The 22,600-nt window shown below is 46.9% G+C and overlaps 1 protein-coding gene across 1 annotated transcript in view; it reads left to right on the plus strand.

The window, feature by feature from the left end:
• LOC126419504 (uncharacterized) overlaps positions 1–22,600 on the plus strand; it is a 135,076-nt gene that overhangs the window by 76,860 nt on the left and 35,616 nt on the right. Inside the window, exons 2-3 of the mRNA XM_050086694.1 lie at positions 10,183–10,535; positions 12,991–13,160. Of these exons, the coding sequence (XP_049942651.1) occupies positions 10,183–10,535; positions 12,991–13,160 (523 nt within the window). The remainder of the gene's footprint in view (positions 1–10,182; positions 10,536–12,990; positions 13,161–22,600) is intronic.

The following is a 22,600-nucleotide window of genomic DNA, read 5'->3' on the forward strand; positions in this document are numbered from 1 at the left end:
TGCTGAGCCACTTTTTTTCGCAGCTTGAATTTTTATGTTTGACTTCACAAAGGAGTCTCGTAGATTGGTCCACCTCCGTATTACTTCTATACCTACATCAAAAGAAAACAAAACTGTATGAAAACATTTTAATTTTGTATAGAAAAAAGCAAAACTGTAACAAAAAATGTCCACTGCAAACTAAATGTCACTGATTTTTTTTCGTTTTGTTCAGGTATCTGGCAAGCGGTTGTTCCTTCACTGACTTACATTTCCAGTACAGAATTGGGATTTCTACAGCAAGTAAAGTGGTTAATGATGTATGCACAGCAATTTGGTCATCACTGCGGGAAGAATGTATACAAAGACCGACCAAAGAGGTATGGGAATCAATAGCGGCTGGATTTGAACGTACTGCTAATTTCCCCCACTGCTTAGGAGCGGTGGATGGAAAACATATCCGTCTTACTGCCCCATTTAATAGCGGATCAATGTACTTCAATTACAAAGAATACTTTTCTGTGGTTCTGATGGCTGTAGCGGATTCCAACTACAGGTTCATTTATGTCGACGTAGGAAGTTATGGCAAAGACTGTGACTCTTCAGTGTTCAGACGGTCCAGTTTATGGAAGTCAATAGAAAGTAATTCCCTGGAATTTCCAGACGTCCAATGTCTGCCTGGTACGGAAGGTCCAAAAGTACCCTACTTCTTCGTGGGAGACGCAGCATTTGGCCTACACACGCATTTGCTCCGGCCTTTTGGGGGAACAAACTTGACAGTTGAGAAACGTGTATTTAATTACCGTTTGTGCAGAGCAAGGAGGTATGTGGAATGTGCTTTTGGCATCCTCACCAATAAGTGGCGGTTGTTTCACCGACCTTTAAATGTTCATCCAGATTTTGCAGTAAAAATGGTTAAAGCTTGCATTGTTTTACACAATTTTGTACGTCAGAGAGATGGATTTATAATTGAAGACACCACATCCTTCACTGGTTTGGAAGACTTAGCCCAAGATGCCAACATAAGAGGAGGACTGACAGCCAACGCCATAAGGAACACTCTTTGTAAATATTTTATGACAAATGCTGGAAGCGTGTCATGGCAGATGTCAAAGATATAAATTAACAAGCCTTTTCCTTTTTGTAGATTGTTTGTGAAAGCCTGCGACTGTATAGTAAATAGTTTTCTTTATAAATAAATTACTGCTACCACTCACGTTTTTAATCGTTTTGTTTATATTTTGTACGACGCGTTTCGGGAAATAATTCCGATCTTCAAGTGCGTTTTTTTCTCTAAGTTTTCATTATGTGTAGTGTTTTTTTATTTGTGAGGTCTTGTGCGTGTTTCTCTTATAAATTACAGTAAAGAAAACAGAATGCAAGACCTGACACATAAAAAGACACCACACATGATGAAAACTTAGAGAAAAACGCACTTAAGGATGGGAATTATTTCCCGAAACGCGTCGTGCAAAATATAAACAAAACAAAAAAAACGTGACTGGTAGCAGTAATTTACTTATAAACAAACGATTTACTTTTAGAATAAAATTTATAACGTTAAATAAAAACTGTTTAAAACGTATTAAATGTAATATTAATATATTAAATAAATACTTACCAAACGCATTTTTATCTTTGTCTTCCATCTCATCAAAATCTTGCTTCAGTGCTACGCAAACTTCCCGCCAAGCATTCTTTGTAGCAATACGATCTCTATACGCATCTAGAGTTTTGTCCCACAGAACAGGTCTTACTTCCACCAAGGTTATCAAAAGTTCAGTATCAATTTCATCCATTCTTCTACACTTTTCAGTAAACAAGAATAAACACAAATGAATAAAACGACACTACAACGAACTAGTCGACGCCGTACGGCTCAAAACCGTCCAGTGTGAAAGCATGCACTTAGTCACGTAGGCCACTGTTGTCGAACTTGCCGTACGGCGACCGTCTGTTGTAGTGGCAAGACACGGCTGCAGCACGGCACGGCAGCGGCATTTTGCCGTCGCCGTATAATGTGAAAGGCGCCATACATTTCTTCACACCTACAGCCGTACGGCTTTTTGCCGTACGGTCAAAACCGTATAGTGTGAAAGCGGCGTAAGACGAACGCTCTTAATAAGCGGGAAATCACCGTTCATGTCCGGCACAAATTTTCATTGTCGTCATTCCAATCTACAGCCGATTGTTGTCCATATTTACAAGTGCGAATACATTTTTTGAATTACGACTGAGTATGCTGTTTCTGTGGAAGAAATCCATGATCAAATCTGGAGTTTCGTCCTCTACCTTATGGAAGAAGAGTGAATGACACGGATGAGTAGAGTGATACGGCACGAGATTACTGTGTCCGACTGGGAGAACACGTTCTCGAGCTTACCGCCATACGAGTATAACGGTGAGTTTAGAAGCGGCGACTGAGAATCGCAGATGAAAGAGACACGTAAAACAGACCCCGAATTACTCTAAACCACAAGATTGCCCTCGGCCTGTGCGAACACTGGAGATGGTGCGGTGACATAATCGTTGCCTGCGGTCGCACTTCACGGCGACTGCTCCGCGTGGGAGGCGCTTGCGGTCAGGCGAGGTCCAGCCCCGAAACCGCAGCAGGTCCAGCCGAGGCCGCCACGTCGGCCGCCTGCCCCCGGGAGGTGTCCGGCTTCTTCTGTGGTGACGTCACTTGGATTTGGCAGGGGGAGGACGAGAGGACGGCGTGGAAGAACACGCCTCCCCTGTTGGGACGTTCGTTTCAAGCTATTAGGGGTAAAGTGTGCATATGACGTTGTATCTTGTAGCACATCAGATTCATAACATCTACCCCCCGTGTATGAGTTCGATTTGTGATGCACAAGATACTTCTTATTGCATTGTACACTCCTGGAAATGGAAAAAAGAACACATTGACACCGGTGTGTCAGACCCACCATACTTGCTCCGGACACTGCGAGAGGGCTGTACGAGCAATGATCACACGCACGGCACAGCGGACACACCAGGAACCGCGGTGTTGGCCGTCGAATGGCGCTAGCTGCGCAGCATTTGTGCACCGCCGCCGTCAGTGTCAGCCAGTTTGCCGTGGCATACGGAGCTCCATCGCAGTCTTTAACACTGGTAGCATGCCGCGACAGCGTGGACGTGAACCGTATGTGCAGTTGACGGACTTTGAGCGAGGGCGTATAGTGGGCATGCGGGAGGCCGGGTGGACGTACCGCCGAATTGCTCAACACGTGGGGCGTGAGGTCTCCACAGTACATCGATGTTGTCGCCAGTGGTCGGCGGAAGGTGCACGTGCCCGTCGACCTGGGACCGGACCGCAGCGACGCACGGATGCACGCCAAGACCGTAGGATCCTACGCAGTGCCGTAGGGGACCGCACCGCCACTTCCCAGCAAATTAGGGACACTGTTGCTCCTGGGGTATCGGCGAGGAACATTCGCAACCGTCTCCATGAAGCTGGGCTACGGTCCCGCACACCGTTAGGCCGTCTTCCGCTCACGCCCCAACATCGTGCAGCCCGCCTCCAGTGGTGTCGCGACAGGCGTGAATGGAGGGACGAATGGAGACGTGTCGTCTTCAGCGATGAGAGTCGCTTCTGCCTTGGTGCCAATTATGGTCGTATGCGTGTTTGGCGCCGTGCAGGTGAGCGCCACAATCAGGACTGCATACGACCGAGGCACACAGGGCCAACACCAGGCATCATGGTGTGGGGAGCGATCTCCTACACTGGCCGTACACTACTGGTGATCGTCGAGGGGACACTGAATAGTGCACGGTACATCCAAACCGTCATCGAACCCATCGTTCTACCATTCCTAGACCGGCAAGGGAACTTGCTGTTCCAACAGGACAATGCACGTCCGCATGTATCCCGTGCCACCCAACGTGCTCTAGAAGGTGTAAGTCAACTACCCTGGCCAGCAAGATTTCCGGATCTGTCCCCCATTGAGCATGTTTGGGACTGGATGAAGCGTCGTCTCACGCGGTCTGCACGTCCTGCACGAACGCTGGTCCAACTGAGGCGCCAGGTGGAAATGGCATGGCAAGCCGTTCCACAGGACTACATCCAGCATCTCTACGATCGTCTCCATGGGAGAATAGCAGCCTGCATTGCTGCGAAAGGTGGATATACACTGTACTAGTGCCGACATTGTGCATGCTCTGTTGCCTGTGTCTATGTGCCTGTGGTTCTGTCAGTGTGATCATGTGATGTATCTGACCCCAGGAATGTGTCAATAAAGTTTCCCCTTCCTGGGACAATGAATTCACGGTGTTCTTATTTCAATTTCCAGGAGTGTATATAAAATTTTCCTCCAGTTCCATTCGGGCAAAAAGTATGAGAAGAATCCTTATTTATATATCATTGTGCGAACTGTTCTCGTACAGCCGCACGGTTTAGCCGAGCGGTCTATGGCGCCTTGCACGGTTCGTGCGGCTTCCCCCCGTCAGAGGTTCGAGTCCTCCCTCGGGCATGGGTCTGTGTGTCGTCATTAGCGTAAATTAGTTTAAGTTAGATCAAGTAATGTGTACGCCTAGGGACCGATGACCTTAGCAGTTTGGTCCCATAGGAACTTACCACAAATTTCAAAAATTTGTTCTTGTACACTTTTATGATTACGGGCACTATGAATTGTATTAGACAGCGATTGGCCGAAGTCTTCTAAGTGGATTTTCTTGGAACACTGTATGTTTGTGGCAATTGAGATTTTTCAGTTTTGTTACACTCTTCCACGACATGTTCGCCGTTGTGGTCGACTATCATCTGTCGTAAAGAGCATTGTGTTTCCTAAGTGGACACAGACGAAAAGATTAACACGACAAAAAAAGATATGGTGATCTTCATGTGTCTTGAAAGACTGCGAAAAAAGAAAGAGATGGTCAGCTTCAGGCGGTTTTAAGGGTTGTTGCGTAAAATATATATATAGCGGACATTCATCAGATTGAAACGTCCCATTTGAAAATTTATGAATGACAGTGCTGGAAAAACTCTTACGTTATTTGATTATCGAACACCTGGGCAAAAATGACCGTACACAGACATTTCTCTCTTTACTTATTCTGATCATCACTAAACTGACACACAATATTTTTAGCGCAACGCAGTCTGACTTTCAATAATCCCTACAAAAGAATGGCCCTGACCAACAATAGCCTATACCTTTCATGAATCACTTACCTAACGAAAATCTTCGTTACTCGAACTACTGCAATACAGCGAGCGCCAATACTGCCAGCTAAATAAAAGATTCTAACTACTGAAGGCACTAACACCTGATAGGCATAATTAACAAATGAAAGATTTTGATAGAGAACAGACAATGTATTTACCTTAATAATGTTCAAAAGTCATCATATATATCTATCAATTCATGACATCCATCTTTAGAAATTTCCTGTTTCTGGCGGACACACGTCCAGATCGTCCCGCTTATAGTAACCTCTTAAAACTCTGGCACCTCTCTCCACATCCACCACTGCTGGCGGCTCACCTCCAACTGCCCAACGCTACGCGCTGTTCACATCCAACAGCCCAAAACTACACAAGCGAATATTCCAACAATGAGCCCAACAAGCCACAAACTGCACAGCGCAGTCAGTGATTTTCATATAGAGTATTACGTGGCATTACCAACATAAAAACCTAAACAGTCTACTTTGCAAGATCAACTGTACAGCGCTCTATGTGAGTAGCGTCACATTATTCTTACAGTGCCTGCAAACTGGTCCATTTGTAACATGTATTTGGTAGGGCCGTGGCCTTTTTATATTCGGGCCTTGCCATCTAGGCAAATCCTCCACTGGAAACCGTGGAAGACCAGGAGTGAGGTCAGCCAACAATCGCTGCTGTCATATAACCACTTGGGTTCAACTTTGGTCTTTACTAGTATGTGACACTGAATCCTGCAGTGGCCTATTGCATGTGTAAATGGAGCGCATGCCCATATTCCTATCGTTTAATTTTCCTTGACGTCGTTCGTTGATTCTTTAAAATGGCAGTAGTCCTAGTCCTCTCTGCTGATTTTTCATTTATGTTATTTCTGTTCGATATAGTAAGTATTGTTGGTCTTTATTCCATCATAGATGATGATGACTTTCGTAAGATATTCTGCACTATATTAATCCGTCTGGTACAGAAGACGTATGTGGAATGTTGGAATTAGAAACAGTCCAGGTTGCAATTTATTCTTTTTTTAAAAAATAAATTGCAATTAAGGCTGTTATTAACTTTTTTTTAAAAATTATGACTTTCTTTACGTCCATTCTCGTACAGGTTTTAATTTAGTTTGCAATGCCGTTACTGACGTGAGTGAAATTGACAATTGTGTCTGAGCAACGTTTACAGAAAATTGAACAATTTACACGAACTGATTGATTTAGTTTCATGATTTTTGTAATTAATGATCGGTGAAGTCCTCAGAATTTTGCAGGCAACCGGAATCTACGACTGATATTACTAAATTAACTTCATTCGGCTCTCTATTTTTGTGATATGAACCAGTGTAAACAGCCGTTGCGACCGCGCCATGTAAGTTGTATGCCTCCAAGAAGTCTCCGTGTTACATATTCATATATTACCGTTGTCAACAATACCGCATTGTGTTTCTTATAGCGTTCCTTCAGAAACACGTTGCGTTTGACTTGCCTCCTGTGTACCGCTCAGAGACAGCAGGGGGCCTGCCGTTCACGGACAGGCAGTACCCGGACTGAGAGAGCATTCCTGGCGCTGCTGCCGGTAACGGCCGTTCGGCCCCATCGCTGCCCCCGACTCATCAGCCGTGACGCTAACTGTGCAGCAGCTCTCAGTTCCGCCGCTGCATTTCTGCCTGCCGTTTTTCGGCTTCCCCTCTCCGCTCTTCGCAGTCATCATTCGTTCGCCGCACCTTCGAAATGCCACTCTAAGAAAGAAAAAAACGACGCATCACAAAAGAATAATCCGAATCCAGGGACGGAAATTTGGTATATGTGATGTACATGTACAGACAAACAAATGTTCACAATTTCAGAAAAATGGGATTATTTATTCAAGAGAAAGAGTTTCACAAACTGAGCAAGTCAACGACGCGGTGCTCCCCTCTGGCCCTTATGTAAGCAGTTATTCGGCTTGCAATTGATCGATAGAGTTGTTGGATGTCCTCCTGAGGGACAGTGTGCCAAATTCTCACCAATCGTCAAAATCCCGAGCTGATTGGAGCGCCCCGCTCAAAGTGCTCCAAACGTTCTCAATCGGGGAGAGATCTGGCGACTTTGCCAGTCAAGGTAGGGTTTGGAAAGCACGAAGACGAGCAGTAGAAACTCTCGCCGTGTGCGGGCGGTCATCTTGCTGAAATTTATTTTATCGTATGACTAGGGCCCCACGTCGGGCAGGCCGTACGCCGGGTGCCCGTCTTTCAATTTAACGCCACTTGGGCGGCCTGCAGTCGATGAGGAAGATAGGATGATGATGAGGACAGCACAACACCCAGACCCTGGGCGGAGAAAAATCCCCGAACCAGCCGGGAATCGAACCTGGGCCCAGAGGATTGACAATCCGTCACGCTGACCATCCAGCTACCGGGGGCGGACATCTTGCTGAAATGCAATGGCTTGCCATGAACGGCAATAAAACGGTCATAGGATATCGTAATGGTGCCGCGCATGACAACCAAACGGGTCCTGCTATGCGAGAAAGCAGCCGTAAAACTCAAGTTCGTTTTTCATTATTTTTCAAGTTAATTATCGAAATAGTTATTACAGTTTTGCTTTCCAAGCATTAGTAACTTATTAAGAGACGTGAATGATTATGAAATACTTGTCCAAGTACCGAATCTCCTTGATTCGGTGACATAAGCCACAACTTAACGATGAAGAAATACCTTCGAATATGTGTATGATTGCAGAATTCTCCGCTGTAAACAAGAGGATATAAACATATATTTATGCATCTGAATGCATGTTCTTATTGTAAGAGGGATTTTCCTTGACAGGTAACAACATTGTAGGGGGCCTAATGTTTCGCACAGTTCTACACTTCACTCGACTTTCTAATAGTACATATTAAATGTAATTACTCTCGCTTCAAAAGCGAAAATGTTGAGGATTCTTGCCGTTGTTTGCCCAGACGCTGCGATAATTGTGGAACTGGTTTCTTCTGTGTTGGGAAACAGTTTTATTGCTTTTGTTCCTTTATTATCACGTCCACGTGGTTTTCCCTTCAACTACAGTTGTGATAGCTTGTCTGCTACGTTAAATAACGTAGCTGCTGCAATCCATACACGTATCTTGTGTTCCTCATCCATTGATTTGACTTCATGTTTTTCATTTGATATAAGACGCCTTTCTGCAAAAGGTCAGGTCTTCTGCTGTTTACTAACAATTTTTTCGTTCCTGAAGAACACGACATCCTCCAATAAATATCTGTAGGTTAGAACCATTTCGTAAATAAACTGTTCTGCGATGTAGCGGTTCACACCTCATAGGGACTTTAGGAAACCTAAAAAGGGACAAATGTGGTGTCTTCTCCTTGTTGTTGCTGCAATTTATTGTGCAACGGACGCTCCCCTTTCTAAAATCGATTCTGCAGACCAATATAGAAAATTACGACTCGCTTTAGCTTTCACAAGATCTCTCCGAACTCATCAGTATAACTTCCTGGCCGCCTGCAGCGTTGCAGTCGTAGTGGATAACAAAAGAGAGTCGAAGTGCCGCCACTGTTATGTTGTAGACTGGGTTAAGAACTGCGTTATGACGGAAAGAACACGCGACACTGGTGTAATTCTGCAATATTTATTTTTTATCAACTGGTTTTAGAATATTCAACTGAGTTTTCTTCTTGACATGCAGTTCATTATGTAATGTATCGTGTATTTTATCTACTCTAAATAGTCTTAAATGACACATTTAAAGAACCTTGAAAACGAATTGAGGTATTTTTGCAGATGTACTACGTTAAAGTCTTTGATCCCACAAAAAAAAAGGGCCACACGTATTTATCTATGTACCTGACGATGACGTAACAGCCGAGAACCGGTTGACAAAGCAAGAAATTTTATAGAATATCACACTAGTATTGTGTGTTTTCTCATTCGTAATGAGCAAAATTTTCTACCAACAACCAACGGATCAGCCAGTTAACGCAATAAGAGTGTTCCATGGTAATGCAATGATACGAATTTTGTACGTCGTTTGTTTCCCGCGAGCAGTACACCTGAACTAAACACCTGATCTTGCACCTAACAACAGAGGCGTCGTAAAAAATAAAAATAAATAAATAAAGGAAGGAGAACTTTAGTTTGCAGACCGGTTACGTTGTGGTATAATTTATATTTTAAAAGCCTAACATGTGTAAAAAAAAAAAAAAAAAAAAAAAAAGAAAAAAGAAAAGAAACGCTATTATCGTTTGTGTGAAAGTAGGTAGGTATTGACAAGGGTTTAACGTACGAGTAACGTATTGTCAGCGTCCTGCCTACTAAGGGACTGGAAAATATTCAGCAAATTGTTTCTATTATGTCATTTACTTTTCTGGAGACGTAGCATAAGTTTTTGAGTTCATGTACGTAGCTTCTCGCCAGGTTGAGTCCCCTGCGTCTGTGGGCCGCAGTTTCATCAGACGCAAGGAGTAATAATTTCTAATTACTGTAAGTTTCATAAGAGTTTCAGTTAAGCAAACATAAACAAGTGTATCGCAAAGGTACGTGATATGTGTATAATAATTTATTACGTCAACGATCGGTGAGATATATAAAAAATTAACACATTACCAGTTTCGGCAAATATTTACCATCTTCAGATGTGCTTGATCCACAAAAAGCTTTGTACAGACAAACAAACATAGTTAGGCAGTCTGAACGTGATAAAGCCATTTAACATTTCACTGAATGTACGACATGTCGTTATATGATGTCTCTTCATTGAAACGCTAAACGATCTCGATGTTCGAAATCGGTAAATATATTTGTTTGTCTGTACAAAGCTTTTTGTGAATTACGTACATCTGGAGACGGTAACTACTTGTCGAAACTGGTAATGTGATTATTTTTTATTTAGCTAAGTGTTCGTTGACGTAAGAAATTATTATACAAACATTAAAAAAGTCGCGTACTTCCAGGTAGGAATATGTCAGCTTTTTTAATAATTCATATCGGGTTGGGCGGATTGACCCTCGTTTGTTCGGAGGAGCACAATAGACAGGTGGAGTGACGGCAGTGTGTGTGCTCGATTGCGCAGGTGACGCTGCAAGTGAGCCACAAGGGACTGAAGATCATCCAGAACGTGCCGAAGGCGTCGGGCGGCAAGTCGGGGGCGGGCGGCGGGGGCGGCGCCGTCAAGTGGGAGACGGTGAAGCACCTGGTGCCGGCCGAGGCGGTGACGTGCGCGCTGCAGCAGGCCGACGTGGTGGCGGCCATCCTGCTGCTGGTGAACCCGGCGACGCGCTGCCCGGTGCACGTGCACGCCTACCGCTGCGACAGCGTCGAGACGGCGAGCCTGCTGCGCGCGCAGCTGGCCGCGCTCGCGGAGCGGCCCGACACGCTGCGCCGGATCGCCGAGCTGGAGGCGCGCCTGCGCTCGCAGGGCCTGCTGCCTCCCGCGCCCGGCGCCGCCGCCGGCGCCGCCCCCGCGCCCGGCCACGCCCACCACGGCCAGCCGGCCACGCACGCGCAGCCGCCGCCCGCCGGCCGGTCGCCGCCGCTGGGGCGGCCGCCGCGCGCCAGGAGGCCGCTCAGCGCAGGCGGCGGATCCGACGGTGAGTGGCCTCTGCACTCTGCTGCCTATAAACGGAAGAGCGAGCCGCGCTCGAAACGGGGAAGCTGCCTCTCCCGCGAGGACGCCAATACTGTCGTGCACCACACGGCAATATGATTTTTAAATTTTCTTTGTATTTATGGTACGTCGAAATGTCGACTCTAAAAGGACTGCGTGAGGGAAGCACAATAAATGTGAGCCAAAAAGGCGATGCCAGTAGAAAGCAGATGAGTTGGAGAGGAGTTTCAATAACCTGTATTTCTGTTGTATTAGTGACTTCAGCTCCAGTTACAGTGTTCCTGCTGGCATCACATCTCAAAACTTACACCTGTAGCAAGTACTACAATGAAGTGACAAAAGTCATGGGATTCGTCCTAATATCATGTGGCACCTCCTTATGCCCGGCGTAGTACAGCAACTCGACATGTCATGGAATCAAGTCGTTGGAAGACCCCTACAGAAACGTTGAGTCATAAGGCCTCTATAGCCGCCCGTAATGGCAAAAATGTTGCTGATGCATGATTTTGTTCACGAACTGAAATGGTTCAAATGGCTCTGAGCACTATGGAACTCAACATCCGAGGTCATCAGTCCTCTTAGAACTTAGAACTACTTAAACCTAACTAACCTAAGGACACTAAAATGTAGACTTTCAAGGCCGGAAATGTCATGTCCATTATAATTATCCGCGCTGTTATGCCGTGGTCGGTTGGTGAATTCTTTGGCAAATCCCAACGTTTCGTCCCCTTCTGCGGGAGACATCGTCCAGGGGGTCTGTAGCCCGATGGAAGGTCCAACACATCCACTGGCTCGCTACTGTCAGCGAGCCAGTGGGTGTGTTGGACCTTCCATCGGGCTACAGACCCCCTGGACGATGTCTCCCGCAGAAGGGGACGAAACGTTGGGTTTTGCCAAAGTATTCACCAACCGACCACGGCATAACAGCCCGGATAATTAGATGGACATAAACTAAGGACATCACACACATCCATGCCTGAGGCAGGATTCGAACCTGCAACAGTACCGGTCGCGCCGTTCCAGACTGTAGCGCTTAGAACCGCTCGGCCACTCCGACCGCCTCACGAACTGACCTCTCGATTATGTCTCATAAGTGTTCAGTGTGTAGCCAAATCGTTTGCTCGACTTTTCCAGAATGTTCTCAAACCACTGACGAACAATTGTGGCCTGGTGACTTGGTGCATTGTCATCCATCGTAATTCTATAGCTGTTTGGGAAAATGAGCTCCTTTTATGGCTGCAAGAGGTCTCCAGGTAGCCGAACATAAACCTTTCCTGTCAATGGTTGGTTCACCTGGACTATAGAACCCAGTCCATTCCATGTAAACACAGCCCACACCACTATGGAGCCACTACCGGCTTGCACAGCGCCTTTTTGACAACTTGAGTCCATGGCTTTGTGGGGTCTTGCCACTCTCAGACTCTACCATCATGTCTTACTAGCTGAAATCGGGACTCATCTGATCATTCCACGGTTTTCCAGTCTTCTGCGGTCCATCCGACATGGCCACGGGCCCAGGAGAGGCGATGTCGTGGTATTAGCAAAGGCACTCGGCTGGGTTGGGGTGTTTGGGGGAAGAGACCAAACTACGAGGTCATCGGTCTCATCGGATTAGGGAAGGACAAGGAAGGAAGTCGGCCGTGCCCTTTCAAAGGAACCATCCCGGCATTTGCCTGGAGCGATTTAGGGAAATCACGGAAAACCTAAATCAGGATGACCGGACGCGGGATTGAACCGTCGTCCTCCAGAATGCGAGTCCAGAAAGGCACTCGCGTTGGTCGTCTATTGCCACAGCCCATTAACGCCAAATCTCGCCGTACTGTCCTAACGGATATGATCACGTCCCACAATGATTTCTGTGATTATTTCAATCAGTGTTCATTGTCTTTTAGCACTGACAACTCTACGCAAACGCCGCTGCTCTCGGTCATTCAGTGAAGGCCGCAGGCCGCTGCGCTGTGCGTGGTGAGAGGCAATGCCTGAAATCTGGTATTCTCACCACACTGTGGATTTCGGAATATTGAATTCCCTAACGATTTCCAAAGTGGAAATCCCATGCGCCTAGCTCCAACTACCATTCCTTCCTCAAAGTCACAATCACGACGGAAACTTTTTCACATGATCACCTGAGTACAAATGACAGTTCTGTTGCTGCTGTTGCATGACAGGGACACATGGGCCCCTGTTGTTCGATGGAGTCCAAGCGGGAGAGCTATGCCTCTAAAGTGGCGAGTGTTTGTACGTTGTCCTGTCTTCATGATGATGTCCTTGCAGTCGGCTGGGACGGTGTCTTCTTGACCTATTGGTCGCGAAGCAGGTGGGGCCATATGGTTGCCTTAAGTCGTTGCACCAGGTGACCCAGTGCTCGGAGGAGCGGATTTATGGACTGAGCGGACTTGTCATAGAAGAGCTGTGCAGCCTGGTGGAACCTATCACGACAGTAGGTATGTTTGAGACCCGGTTGAGGTCGTTTGACGGGAAGTCACGAGGCAGGTGAAGTGTCAGCCGAACAATCCGGTTCTGGAGCCGTTGTAGTCGTCTGACGTGGGTCTCTGCAGCATTGCCCCAAACCACAGCGACGTAGTCGATGAGCGGGCGTGTAAGAGTGATGTAAACCGCAACCCCCAATTCAGGTGGTAGCGCAGTCGACGGATTTAGGAAGGGATATAGTTGTTTCATTCTACCGCTGACCTTTCTGACGACGTCGTCAACATGCTGTTGCCAACTTAGTCCTGTGTCCAGCGTCACACCCAGTTGCTTAGCTGTAGTGCCCTAAAGTACGGCGGTTCCCCTGATGGTGATCTGCGGGAGGTCGGCTGGGATATGCTTCTTAGCCCCATTGAAGCTAAGGGGCCACCTTCTCACCCACTGACTAAGTGTGTCAGTTGCTGCCTGCATGCGTCGCTGGAACAGAGCTGCATTCATAAAATGACAGTTCTGCCAATGCACTGCCCTCTTATACCTTGTGTACGCTATATTATCGCCATCTGTATGCGAGCCTATCGCTATCCCGTGACTGTTGTCGCCTCAGTGTATAGAGTAATGACGGTCTCTGGCAGTCACGTGTTAACTGCTTCCGGCAGCGCGCCCCACTGACTGTCAGGCACCCCGCCTCCCCCCCCCCCCCCCCTGCCGGCCCAATCCCTTTGGTCTCGCATGGCCGCCCCCGCACGCAATCTTCCAGACGGGCTTCTTGCGTCTTGCTATTAAGGCTCCGATCTCCTCGCCTCTGGTGGGAAGAAGCTAGCGTGGCTTCTTGCAGCGCCGCCTTAACTCACCCTTCTTTCGCGCTCTCCGATGCCACCTGCCCTTGCGGCTCGCCTGCGGCGGATCTCTCTGTCACGAACAGTTTTTTCGGATTAGCCGGGCAGGGGGAAGCTCGGCCCTGGGCAGTTATCGTCTGTCGTTTTTCGGCCGCCGGAGTTCCGCTAGCTGTCACTCGCCACGATAGGCGCGGCCCAGATTCGCCAAAGCGCCGTTGTCCGCAGGTGAGGTCAGGCACAGCGTTACTTTTCTTTCCGGAAGAGAGGAGGGGCGGCTTCAATTTTAGCCAGAGTTTAGCGGTTCCAGTGACCACAGATATTAAGGTTTCTGCGAAAACAGATACTAGGCAAAAAGTGTTACTATTGTTATTCGACCTGTGTACATCTCAGGACGCTGAGACATCGTACGTTTGTTCATTAATCAGTGCGCACACAGACTATGGTAATGGAAATGCCGTACGGCTAGGGCGTCCCGTCGGGTAGACCGTTCGCCTGGTGCAAGTCTTTCGAGTTGACGCCGCTTCGGCGACTTGCATGTCAAAAATGGTTCGAATGGCTCTGAGCACTATGGGACTTAACATCTGAGGTCATCAGTCCCGTAGAACTTAGAACTACTTAAACCTAACTAACCTATGGACATCACACACATCCATGCCCGAGGCAGGATTCGAATCTGCGACCGTAGCGGTCGCGCGGTTCCAGACTGAAGCGACTAGAACCTCTCGGCCACTCTGGCCGGCTACTTGCGCGTCGAAGGGGATAAAATGATGATGATAAGGACAACACAAGACGCAGCCCTTGAGTGGAGAAAATCTCCGGCCCAGCCCGGAATCGAAACCAGGCCGTTAGGTATGACATTCCGACGCGCTGACCACTCAGCTACCTGGAGCGGAGACGGACCGTGGTGAAAAAACAATAGTTCCACTTTTGGTCACCAGGCGAAAATATGTCACTGTAGGCACTTAAAGCCGGTCGGAGCGACCGAGCGGTTCTAGGCGCTACAGTCTGGAACCGCGCGGCCGCTACGGTCGCAGGTTCGAATCCTGCCTCGGGCATGCATGTGTGTGATGTCGTTAGGTTAGGTAGGTTTAAGTAGTTCTAAGCTCTAGGGGACTAATGACCTCAGATGTTAAGTCCCATAGTGCTCCGAGCCATTTTTTTTAATTTTTTTTTCTTTTTTTTTTTTTTTAAGGCACTTAAAATGTGGCGTGGGTCAAGGAAAAGGGGAGGAACGATCAAAATAATGAAAACGGTGGTGTTGGCACGTATGTTCAGCATATACTCACAAGTTACAACGCACGTTCTGTATGGTCTCCTAACTCAACAACATGTTGCATCTGTAGCACGATATGGTCGACAGTTTGCTCGCAGCCTATCCGGTGTAATCAGAGTGATATGCCACCGTATGGTACCCCTCAGATCAAGATGATCTCCCCACAACCAGAAGTGACATAGATTTGGGTCGGGGGGCATAGAAGGGCACAGATCTTGAAATTGCGTAGAGATGATGTGGTCGTTAAGGAAGGTTTCCCGGGCAAATGAAAACGATGGTGTAGACACAATTGCTAGGATCCCGTGTTGCACAAGGAGGACCTTATAACGTGCTGATGTCACTGTACACCTAACAGGCTCGGGAGGTACCACCCTCTTCGTGAAAAACGGACTGAGAATGAAGGAGATCACAGCACATAAGCTGAGTGCAGTGGACGTTCCTGCACAACATGTCGCGGAGTAGAACTCTACATGCAACACTTTTGTGCATTCGCGGCGTCGTGCAGAGTAGAGTGTGCCCCGTCCGTCCAAAGAATTCCCGTCCACATCTCATCCATTTCCTTGCGTACCAAAAAACGAAGGGCAAAGTTAGTGCGTAGTAACCTACATTGGGGGTTTATTTCGTTCACATTCTGAATCTTGTAGCGATACCAGCGTAAAATTCGCTGCAAAATCTTTTGAAATGTTGGTCAAGGGAAAGAGAATCCCATGATACAGCTCGAGCACTGGCTGCGTAATTTGTGGCATATGTCGGCGAGATTCCCGCAGTGCAGTGCTGCTATTACTACCGTTCTGATCAAACAACTTTACCAGCAGTGTACTGCCTATCTTCTAAATAGCCATTGCATTTCATACAGAAAACTTCAACCTTTTTGACCCTTTACTCAGTCACCTCACGAAAGAAATCAACACATGTCGCCAAGCGACAAACAGCATACTGACATCTAAACAGAAAACATTTCACATTTTGACTGTTGATAGCGCCATATTTTCATCTGGTGGTGGAAAGTGAAATTCTTATGCTTTTTCAGCACATTCCTTGATTACACCGATTAATCAACATACCTACGATGTTTCAACGCCCTGTGATATATAAATACCGCGCTGCAACACTCGAAACGCTGCCGGTTTAATTACAACCACCCTTTATGATTTTGTCACATAGGTACAAATGTATTATTTACTTTCCACCGATGTTGGTCGTAGAAGACATCTTCTTAGAGAAAAAAAAAAAAAATGCTGTACGCTGGATGTATATGCAATGAAACTTTCCATTAAAGAACTGAAAATAAATTCAAAATCATCAAATTCGTACAATAATTACAGAACCTTGTATATGAGACCATGATTTCGACACCAGTACAAAATTGGCTTTGCTATGAACAGAACGATCATCGAATAAAAATTCAATTTTCGTCATAGATAAGTGTCACGCCAAGAACTTTTCTTCACCTCTTGGAGAGCTGTTCCTGGAGGAGGAGGAGATCAGTGATTAACGTCCCGTCGACAACGAGGTCATTACAGACGGAGCACAAGCGCAGACTAGGGAAGGATTGGCAAGGAAACCAGCCGTGATCTTTCAAAGGAATCACCCCAGCATTTCCCTGAAGCAATTTAGTGAAGTCATGGCCGGACGCAACTTTGAACCGTCGTCCTCGCGAAAGAGAGTCCAGTGTACTAACCACGTCCAGTGTGCTAAATGCTACGCCACCTCGCTCGGTAGCTCTTCCTGCTGGGGCTCTTGTATATCGTTTTTATTCGTTGCTAACAAGCAGCACTTCACTCGAGACTCGCAGTACCGCTTCTGTTCTTCCTGCAACGCTTCGTCACTCGCATGTTTTCTTCCCCGTATGCCCCCCCCTCCCCCTCTTCTTTCCCGCTCGCCCGTGTCGAGTCGGTACTTTTCATATTCCTCCAGTTCTTTAAACTCAGTGGAGCAAGGCATTAGTGACTCGCCGGGATACGACGAGACATGTCTGCTCCGGATCGAATCTGCTTCGCAGATTAACGATGAGGGCTGGTGAGCCGACCATCCTGGATATGGTTTTTTGGCGGTTTTCCACATTCAGATAGATAATTGCCGGGCTGGTACCCACGTCCCGCCAAACACTTAGAAAACGTTATCACATTCGTACGTGAGATCTACACTACACGCAAAGAGTGGGATACATAATTCCTTCCCTAAAAGGGGGGGGGGGGCGAGGACGGGGATACGTTGTTAGGAAGGGTGCGTAGCCACCACTGGTACTAACACTGCCAAAATCCGTATATAACAATGCTGATCCCACAGGGAAGAACTAGCTCAACTTTTGCAATGCTGTTACATCAGTACCAGTACAGTCATGGTGACTAATCATAATTATGTCTTCTTCTCCATTTCCAGGTTTAGACAATACGGCTGTTCCGACTTTTCATTTAAGGTCGCCTTTTCCCGAACGTCTGTTTTTCGTTAGGGATTTTACTTCTTTACAGTGACTGCCGTCCTTCTGTACATTTTAGATGTTGCTTGCATTTCCCCCTATAGTCTTCCACTTACGTAAGTATATGTACCGGGTGGTTGTAATTAACGCGTAGCTCCATACAGAGGTCCAGTGAGACTGTAATTATCGAGTGGCAAAGAAATTTAGTACATTTGCTAATGCGTTAATGCGGAACAGATTTAAGCTGGAAAAAAATTGGTTCAAACTTTGGTCATTAGGTCCAAATCTGGCTTTGTGAATGCAAGAAAGATGTATTGAAATATTTCCATATGGAATGGATTAGGAACGGGACGTGAGCAGAAAAGATGAAACAAATGAGAAACACATAAAGTTGACGTTTACACAATTTGTCATTATGAGCACCGGAAAAGTCGAAGACATTGCGCAGCGCCTGATTTGCGCTGGTGGGTAAAATTGTTAGTAATTTTTCGCCAGCGTTAATTGGTTCTGGTTTAACGCATTAGAGTATCTACCAAGTTTCGCTGCCATGCAGTAATTACAACTGACACTGGATCTCTGAGTAGTACACTTCAATTGTAACCGCCCGGGAGTTATTCTCATATTTCATTTAAGGTTCTCCCCCTTCAACAATGTTTGACACATATTAAAAACATCATGTATGCTGCTTTTGTTTTTCTTTTCTTAACCCCAAGATTCACTGCCGTACAGGAAGATAGGGACAGCCATTGTTTTGTAAAACTTATTTTTTACCTTCCCAGGTCTCGCTCTTTAAAGCCTTATATATAATTCCAGATTTGTGCTGAAATTTATTGATTTTCTTCTGTGCGTCACTGCCGTTACTTAAGTTGATATAACCTTTAATCGTAAGTATGTACAGGAGTAAAACCTGGTCATGAAATATACAGGGTGGTCAGAAGCAGTTTAAAAAGCTTATGAGGATGTAGCACGGTAGGCAGTGCCGACAAATAATTGTTGAGAAAAAATTCGATACATTGTGCCGTTCGCGAGTTAGTTGGCATTGAAGTTAGCCAATCAGGCCATTGTGCGGGCAGATTCAAGCAGCCCGCCAGATATGATTAGTGCTAGTTTTTCTCACAGCTTTGATGATAGCCCACGAGACTGCTTAGCCTATCGTTCGTGTTCGATGCTTATTACCGCCGCCCTGTTGTTCAGTTTTAGCAAACCAAATGCAGAACACGTTTGGCGGCACAGTGTCTTGAGGGCCGCTTGAATCCACGCGTGCAGCGTCCTGACAGGCTAACTTCAGTGGTAACTAACTCGGAAATGGCGTTCGATTTTTTTTTTTTTTTGCTAACAATTATTTGTCAGCACAGCCTACACTGCAACGCCCTTACAGGCTTTTCAGACTATTTCTGACCATCCTTATACCACTCAAACAGCGCATTCGCGAGCGCAGTTATACCCACACCTTGGAGGTTTAACAGAAACAATATTTAGGTGAAATGGTTACATCAGTAAGGAGTAACGATTACTTTTTAACGGTCTCGACAATACCAAATACGTAGCGTATAGCATGTGGCTGTTACTTTGTAGCCCTCATTACCATGTTCGCTACCGTCCAGAGGAATGCAACCACACAGTGTCCGCGTACTGAACCTGGAAGTGTGATATGGGTGTTACGGGAGCAGCTGACACCCGCGCCACGGGCACAGAAAGTGCTCAGCCGAACCGCCGGTGTCTGCGTTGCGCTGCAGTGGCCACAGGCCGGAGGTGGGTTTCCGCCCGCACGCATTACGTGCGCGGCGACAGCAGAGCGTGGTCGTTTCCATTAAAGGCGGCCGCCCAGGCGGAAGGTGCGGGGAGATAAGGCCGGCCTGCTGTCTACCTACTGCCTGCTCGGGCAGCGCTTTCCGTTTCACGGGGCACGCCCGGCAGATAAGCGGTCGCCATTCAGTCCCACGTCCGCCGGGCTTCGCGTAGGAGGCGGACTGCCGTGATTGACCGTTACGTGGCTGAGAAACTGCTACACGGACATGATTCTCAATTCTGATTCATCCCCCGTCATTTACTGCCAACTATGGAGGTGGCTTTATCGTAACCGGAATCGGAATAAGATGTGGCGCAGTCGTTTTCTCGAAGTCGGAGGCGGTATTTATTTAATTATCATTTCTAAATAAGAACAGCAATTAGTGCCGGACCGAGACTCGAACTCGGGACCTTTGCCTTTCGCAGCAATTGCTCTACCAACTGAGTTACCCAAGCACGACTCACGCCCCGTCCCGTCAGCTTTACTTCTGCCAGTACCTCGTCTCCTACCTTCCAGACTTTACAGAAGCTCTCCTGCGAACCTTGCAGAACTAGCACCCCTGAAAGAAAGGAACACAGTTTCATATCAGCGCACACTCCGCTGCAGAGTGAAAAGCTCATTCTGGAGAAATTTTTAGTTTATGTATTTAGGGAATAAAATTAATTTTACAGGAAATTACTTACGGGGCGAAAAGGACGGCTGTGGATTCCGTCATTTAGGATGACATAACTAAGGCCACCTCAAATACATCCAAAACAGCGACTTACACTGAAGAGTCAAAGAAACTGATACGCCTGCCTAATATCGTGTAGGGCCCCCGCGAACACGCAGAAGTGCCGCAACACGACGTGGCATGGACTCGACTAATGTCTGAAATTAGTGCAGCACCATGAATCCTCCAAGGCTTTCCATAAATCAGTATCACTACTAGAGGGTGGAGATCTCTTATGAACACCACGTTGCGTGGCATCCCAGATACGCTCAATGATGTTCATGTCTGGGGAGTTTTGTGGCCAGCGGAAGTGTTTAAACTCAAAAGAGTGTTCCTGGAGCCACTCCGTAGCAATTCTGAACGTCTGGACTGTCGCATTGTCCTGCTGAAATTGCACAAGTCCGTCAGAATGCACAATGGACATGAATGGATGCAGGTGATCAAACAGGGTGCTTACGTACGTGTCACCTGTCAGAGTCGTATCTAAATGTATCAGGAGTCCCATACCCCTCCAACCGGACACCCCTCACACCATTACAGAGCCTCCACCAGCTTCAACAGTCCCCTACTGACATGCAGGGTCCATGGATTCATGACGTTGTCTCCATACCCGTAACGTCCGTCCGCTAGATACAATCTGAAAAGAGACTCGTCCGACCAGGCAACATGTTTCCAGTCATCAACAGTCCAATATCGGCATTGAAGGGCCCAGGCGAGGCGTAAAGCTTCGTGTCATATAGTCATCAAGGGTACACAAGCGGGTCTTCGGCTGCGAAAGCCGGTATCGATGATGTTACGTTGAATGGTTCGCACACTGACGCATGTTGACGGACCAGCATTGATATCTGCAGGATGTTGCGGAAGGGTTGCAGTCCTGCCACGCTGAACGATTCTCTTCAGTGGTCGTTGGTCCCGTTCTTGCAGGATCTTTTTGCGGGGACAGCTATGTCGGAGATCTGATGTTTTAACGGATTCCTGGTATTCACGGTACACTCGTGAAATGGTCGTAAAGGAAAATTCCCACTTCATCGCTACTTCGGAGATGCTCTATCCCATCGATCGTGCGCCGACTGTAAGACGACCTTCAAACTGACTTAAATCTCGATAACTTGCCATTGTAGCAGCAGTAACTGATCCAACAGCTGCGCGAGACACTTGTTGTCTTATATAGGTGTTGCCGACCACTACCTGTTTACTTATCTCTGTAACTGAATACGCTTGCCTATACATGTTTCTTTGGAGCTACAGCGTATAATGTTGAAGTGCTAACAGTAATTTATCCATTGTGCTTGTTATTGGTATCTTTTAAGAAATACATCAGACTGTCAGTTGCAATAGTTTTATACGGGTATACACTAATGATCAAAAGTATCCGGGCACCTATTGGTGGACATTAATGTTTCCCCTTCTCTCTATTGCGGCTTCAGCTCTGCTGGACACACATTAGTGATGCGTGCTTCTGTTTGTTGATCAATGGCAGTCATTCACACTTCCTCAAGCGCCGAAACCAGAGACTGTAGGTAATGATGATGGACACTGGGATCTGGAGTGAAGTCGACGTACTAACTCATCCCAAAGCTGCTGTGGTTCACGTCTGGACTCTGGGCATGTTAATCCATTTCAAAAATGTTATTGTCCACATGATATGTGGTCGCAGATGCTATTTTATGACAGGGTGCCTTGTCATGCTGATGCAAGCAATCATCGGCTCAGAACTGTTTCTCAACTTTACGCAGTACACTGTGCTGTGAAACGTGTTCGTATCCTTCCACGTTTAACATTTTCTTAAGCATAATAAGGGGACCACGACCAATTCCCCGAGAAGCACCAACATACCGTAACGCAACCTCCTCCATATGTCACTGTAGTTAGCAAGCCAGGCATTCCCCAAACCCAAACTCTTCCATTGGATTGCCACAGGCTACAGCGTGATTCTTCAAGCCACATCACTCGATCCAATCATCCAGTGTCCAATGGTATTGCTCTTTGCAGCACCTCATGGGTCGTTTACCACTGATTACAGAAAGATGTGGCTTACGAGGAGCTGTTCGTTATTGTAACAAGACAGAGCCAGGCCAAAGATGCGAGATGGTGCCAGTGCCACAGAGACTCGCCACTTGCGCGAGTCCCACCGGCGCCACGGGCGGCGCTGTCGATGTAGATATCGACTTCACCTCGGTCAGCTGCCTGCCGAATACAATCCGCAAATGACCGGACGATAACGGACAGAAGCATATTCGCAATAGAGAAGAGCAGCTCTCGCCCACTTGATTATAGATCATCGTCCAGAACAGACTTATACAGGGAATGTCGTTAGTGAACTCTTAGAAATGAACAGACAGTTGTAGTAAATTGCATTTGCTATGTGCTGTAAAGTTTGCCTACGATTATTTTCTCTTAGCCATTGAGGGCCTTTTCTGTTATATTA

This window comes from Schistocerca serialis, chromosome 9 (genome assembly GCF_023864345.2).
Source record: "Schistocerca serialis cubense isolate TAMUIC-IGC-003099 chromosome 9, iqSchSeri2.2, whole genome shotgun sequence".
Classification (NCBI taxonomy): Eukaryota; Metazoa; Arthropoda; class Insecta; order Orthoptera; family Acrididae; genus Schistocerca; species Schistocerca serialis.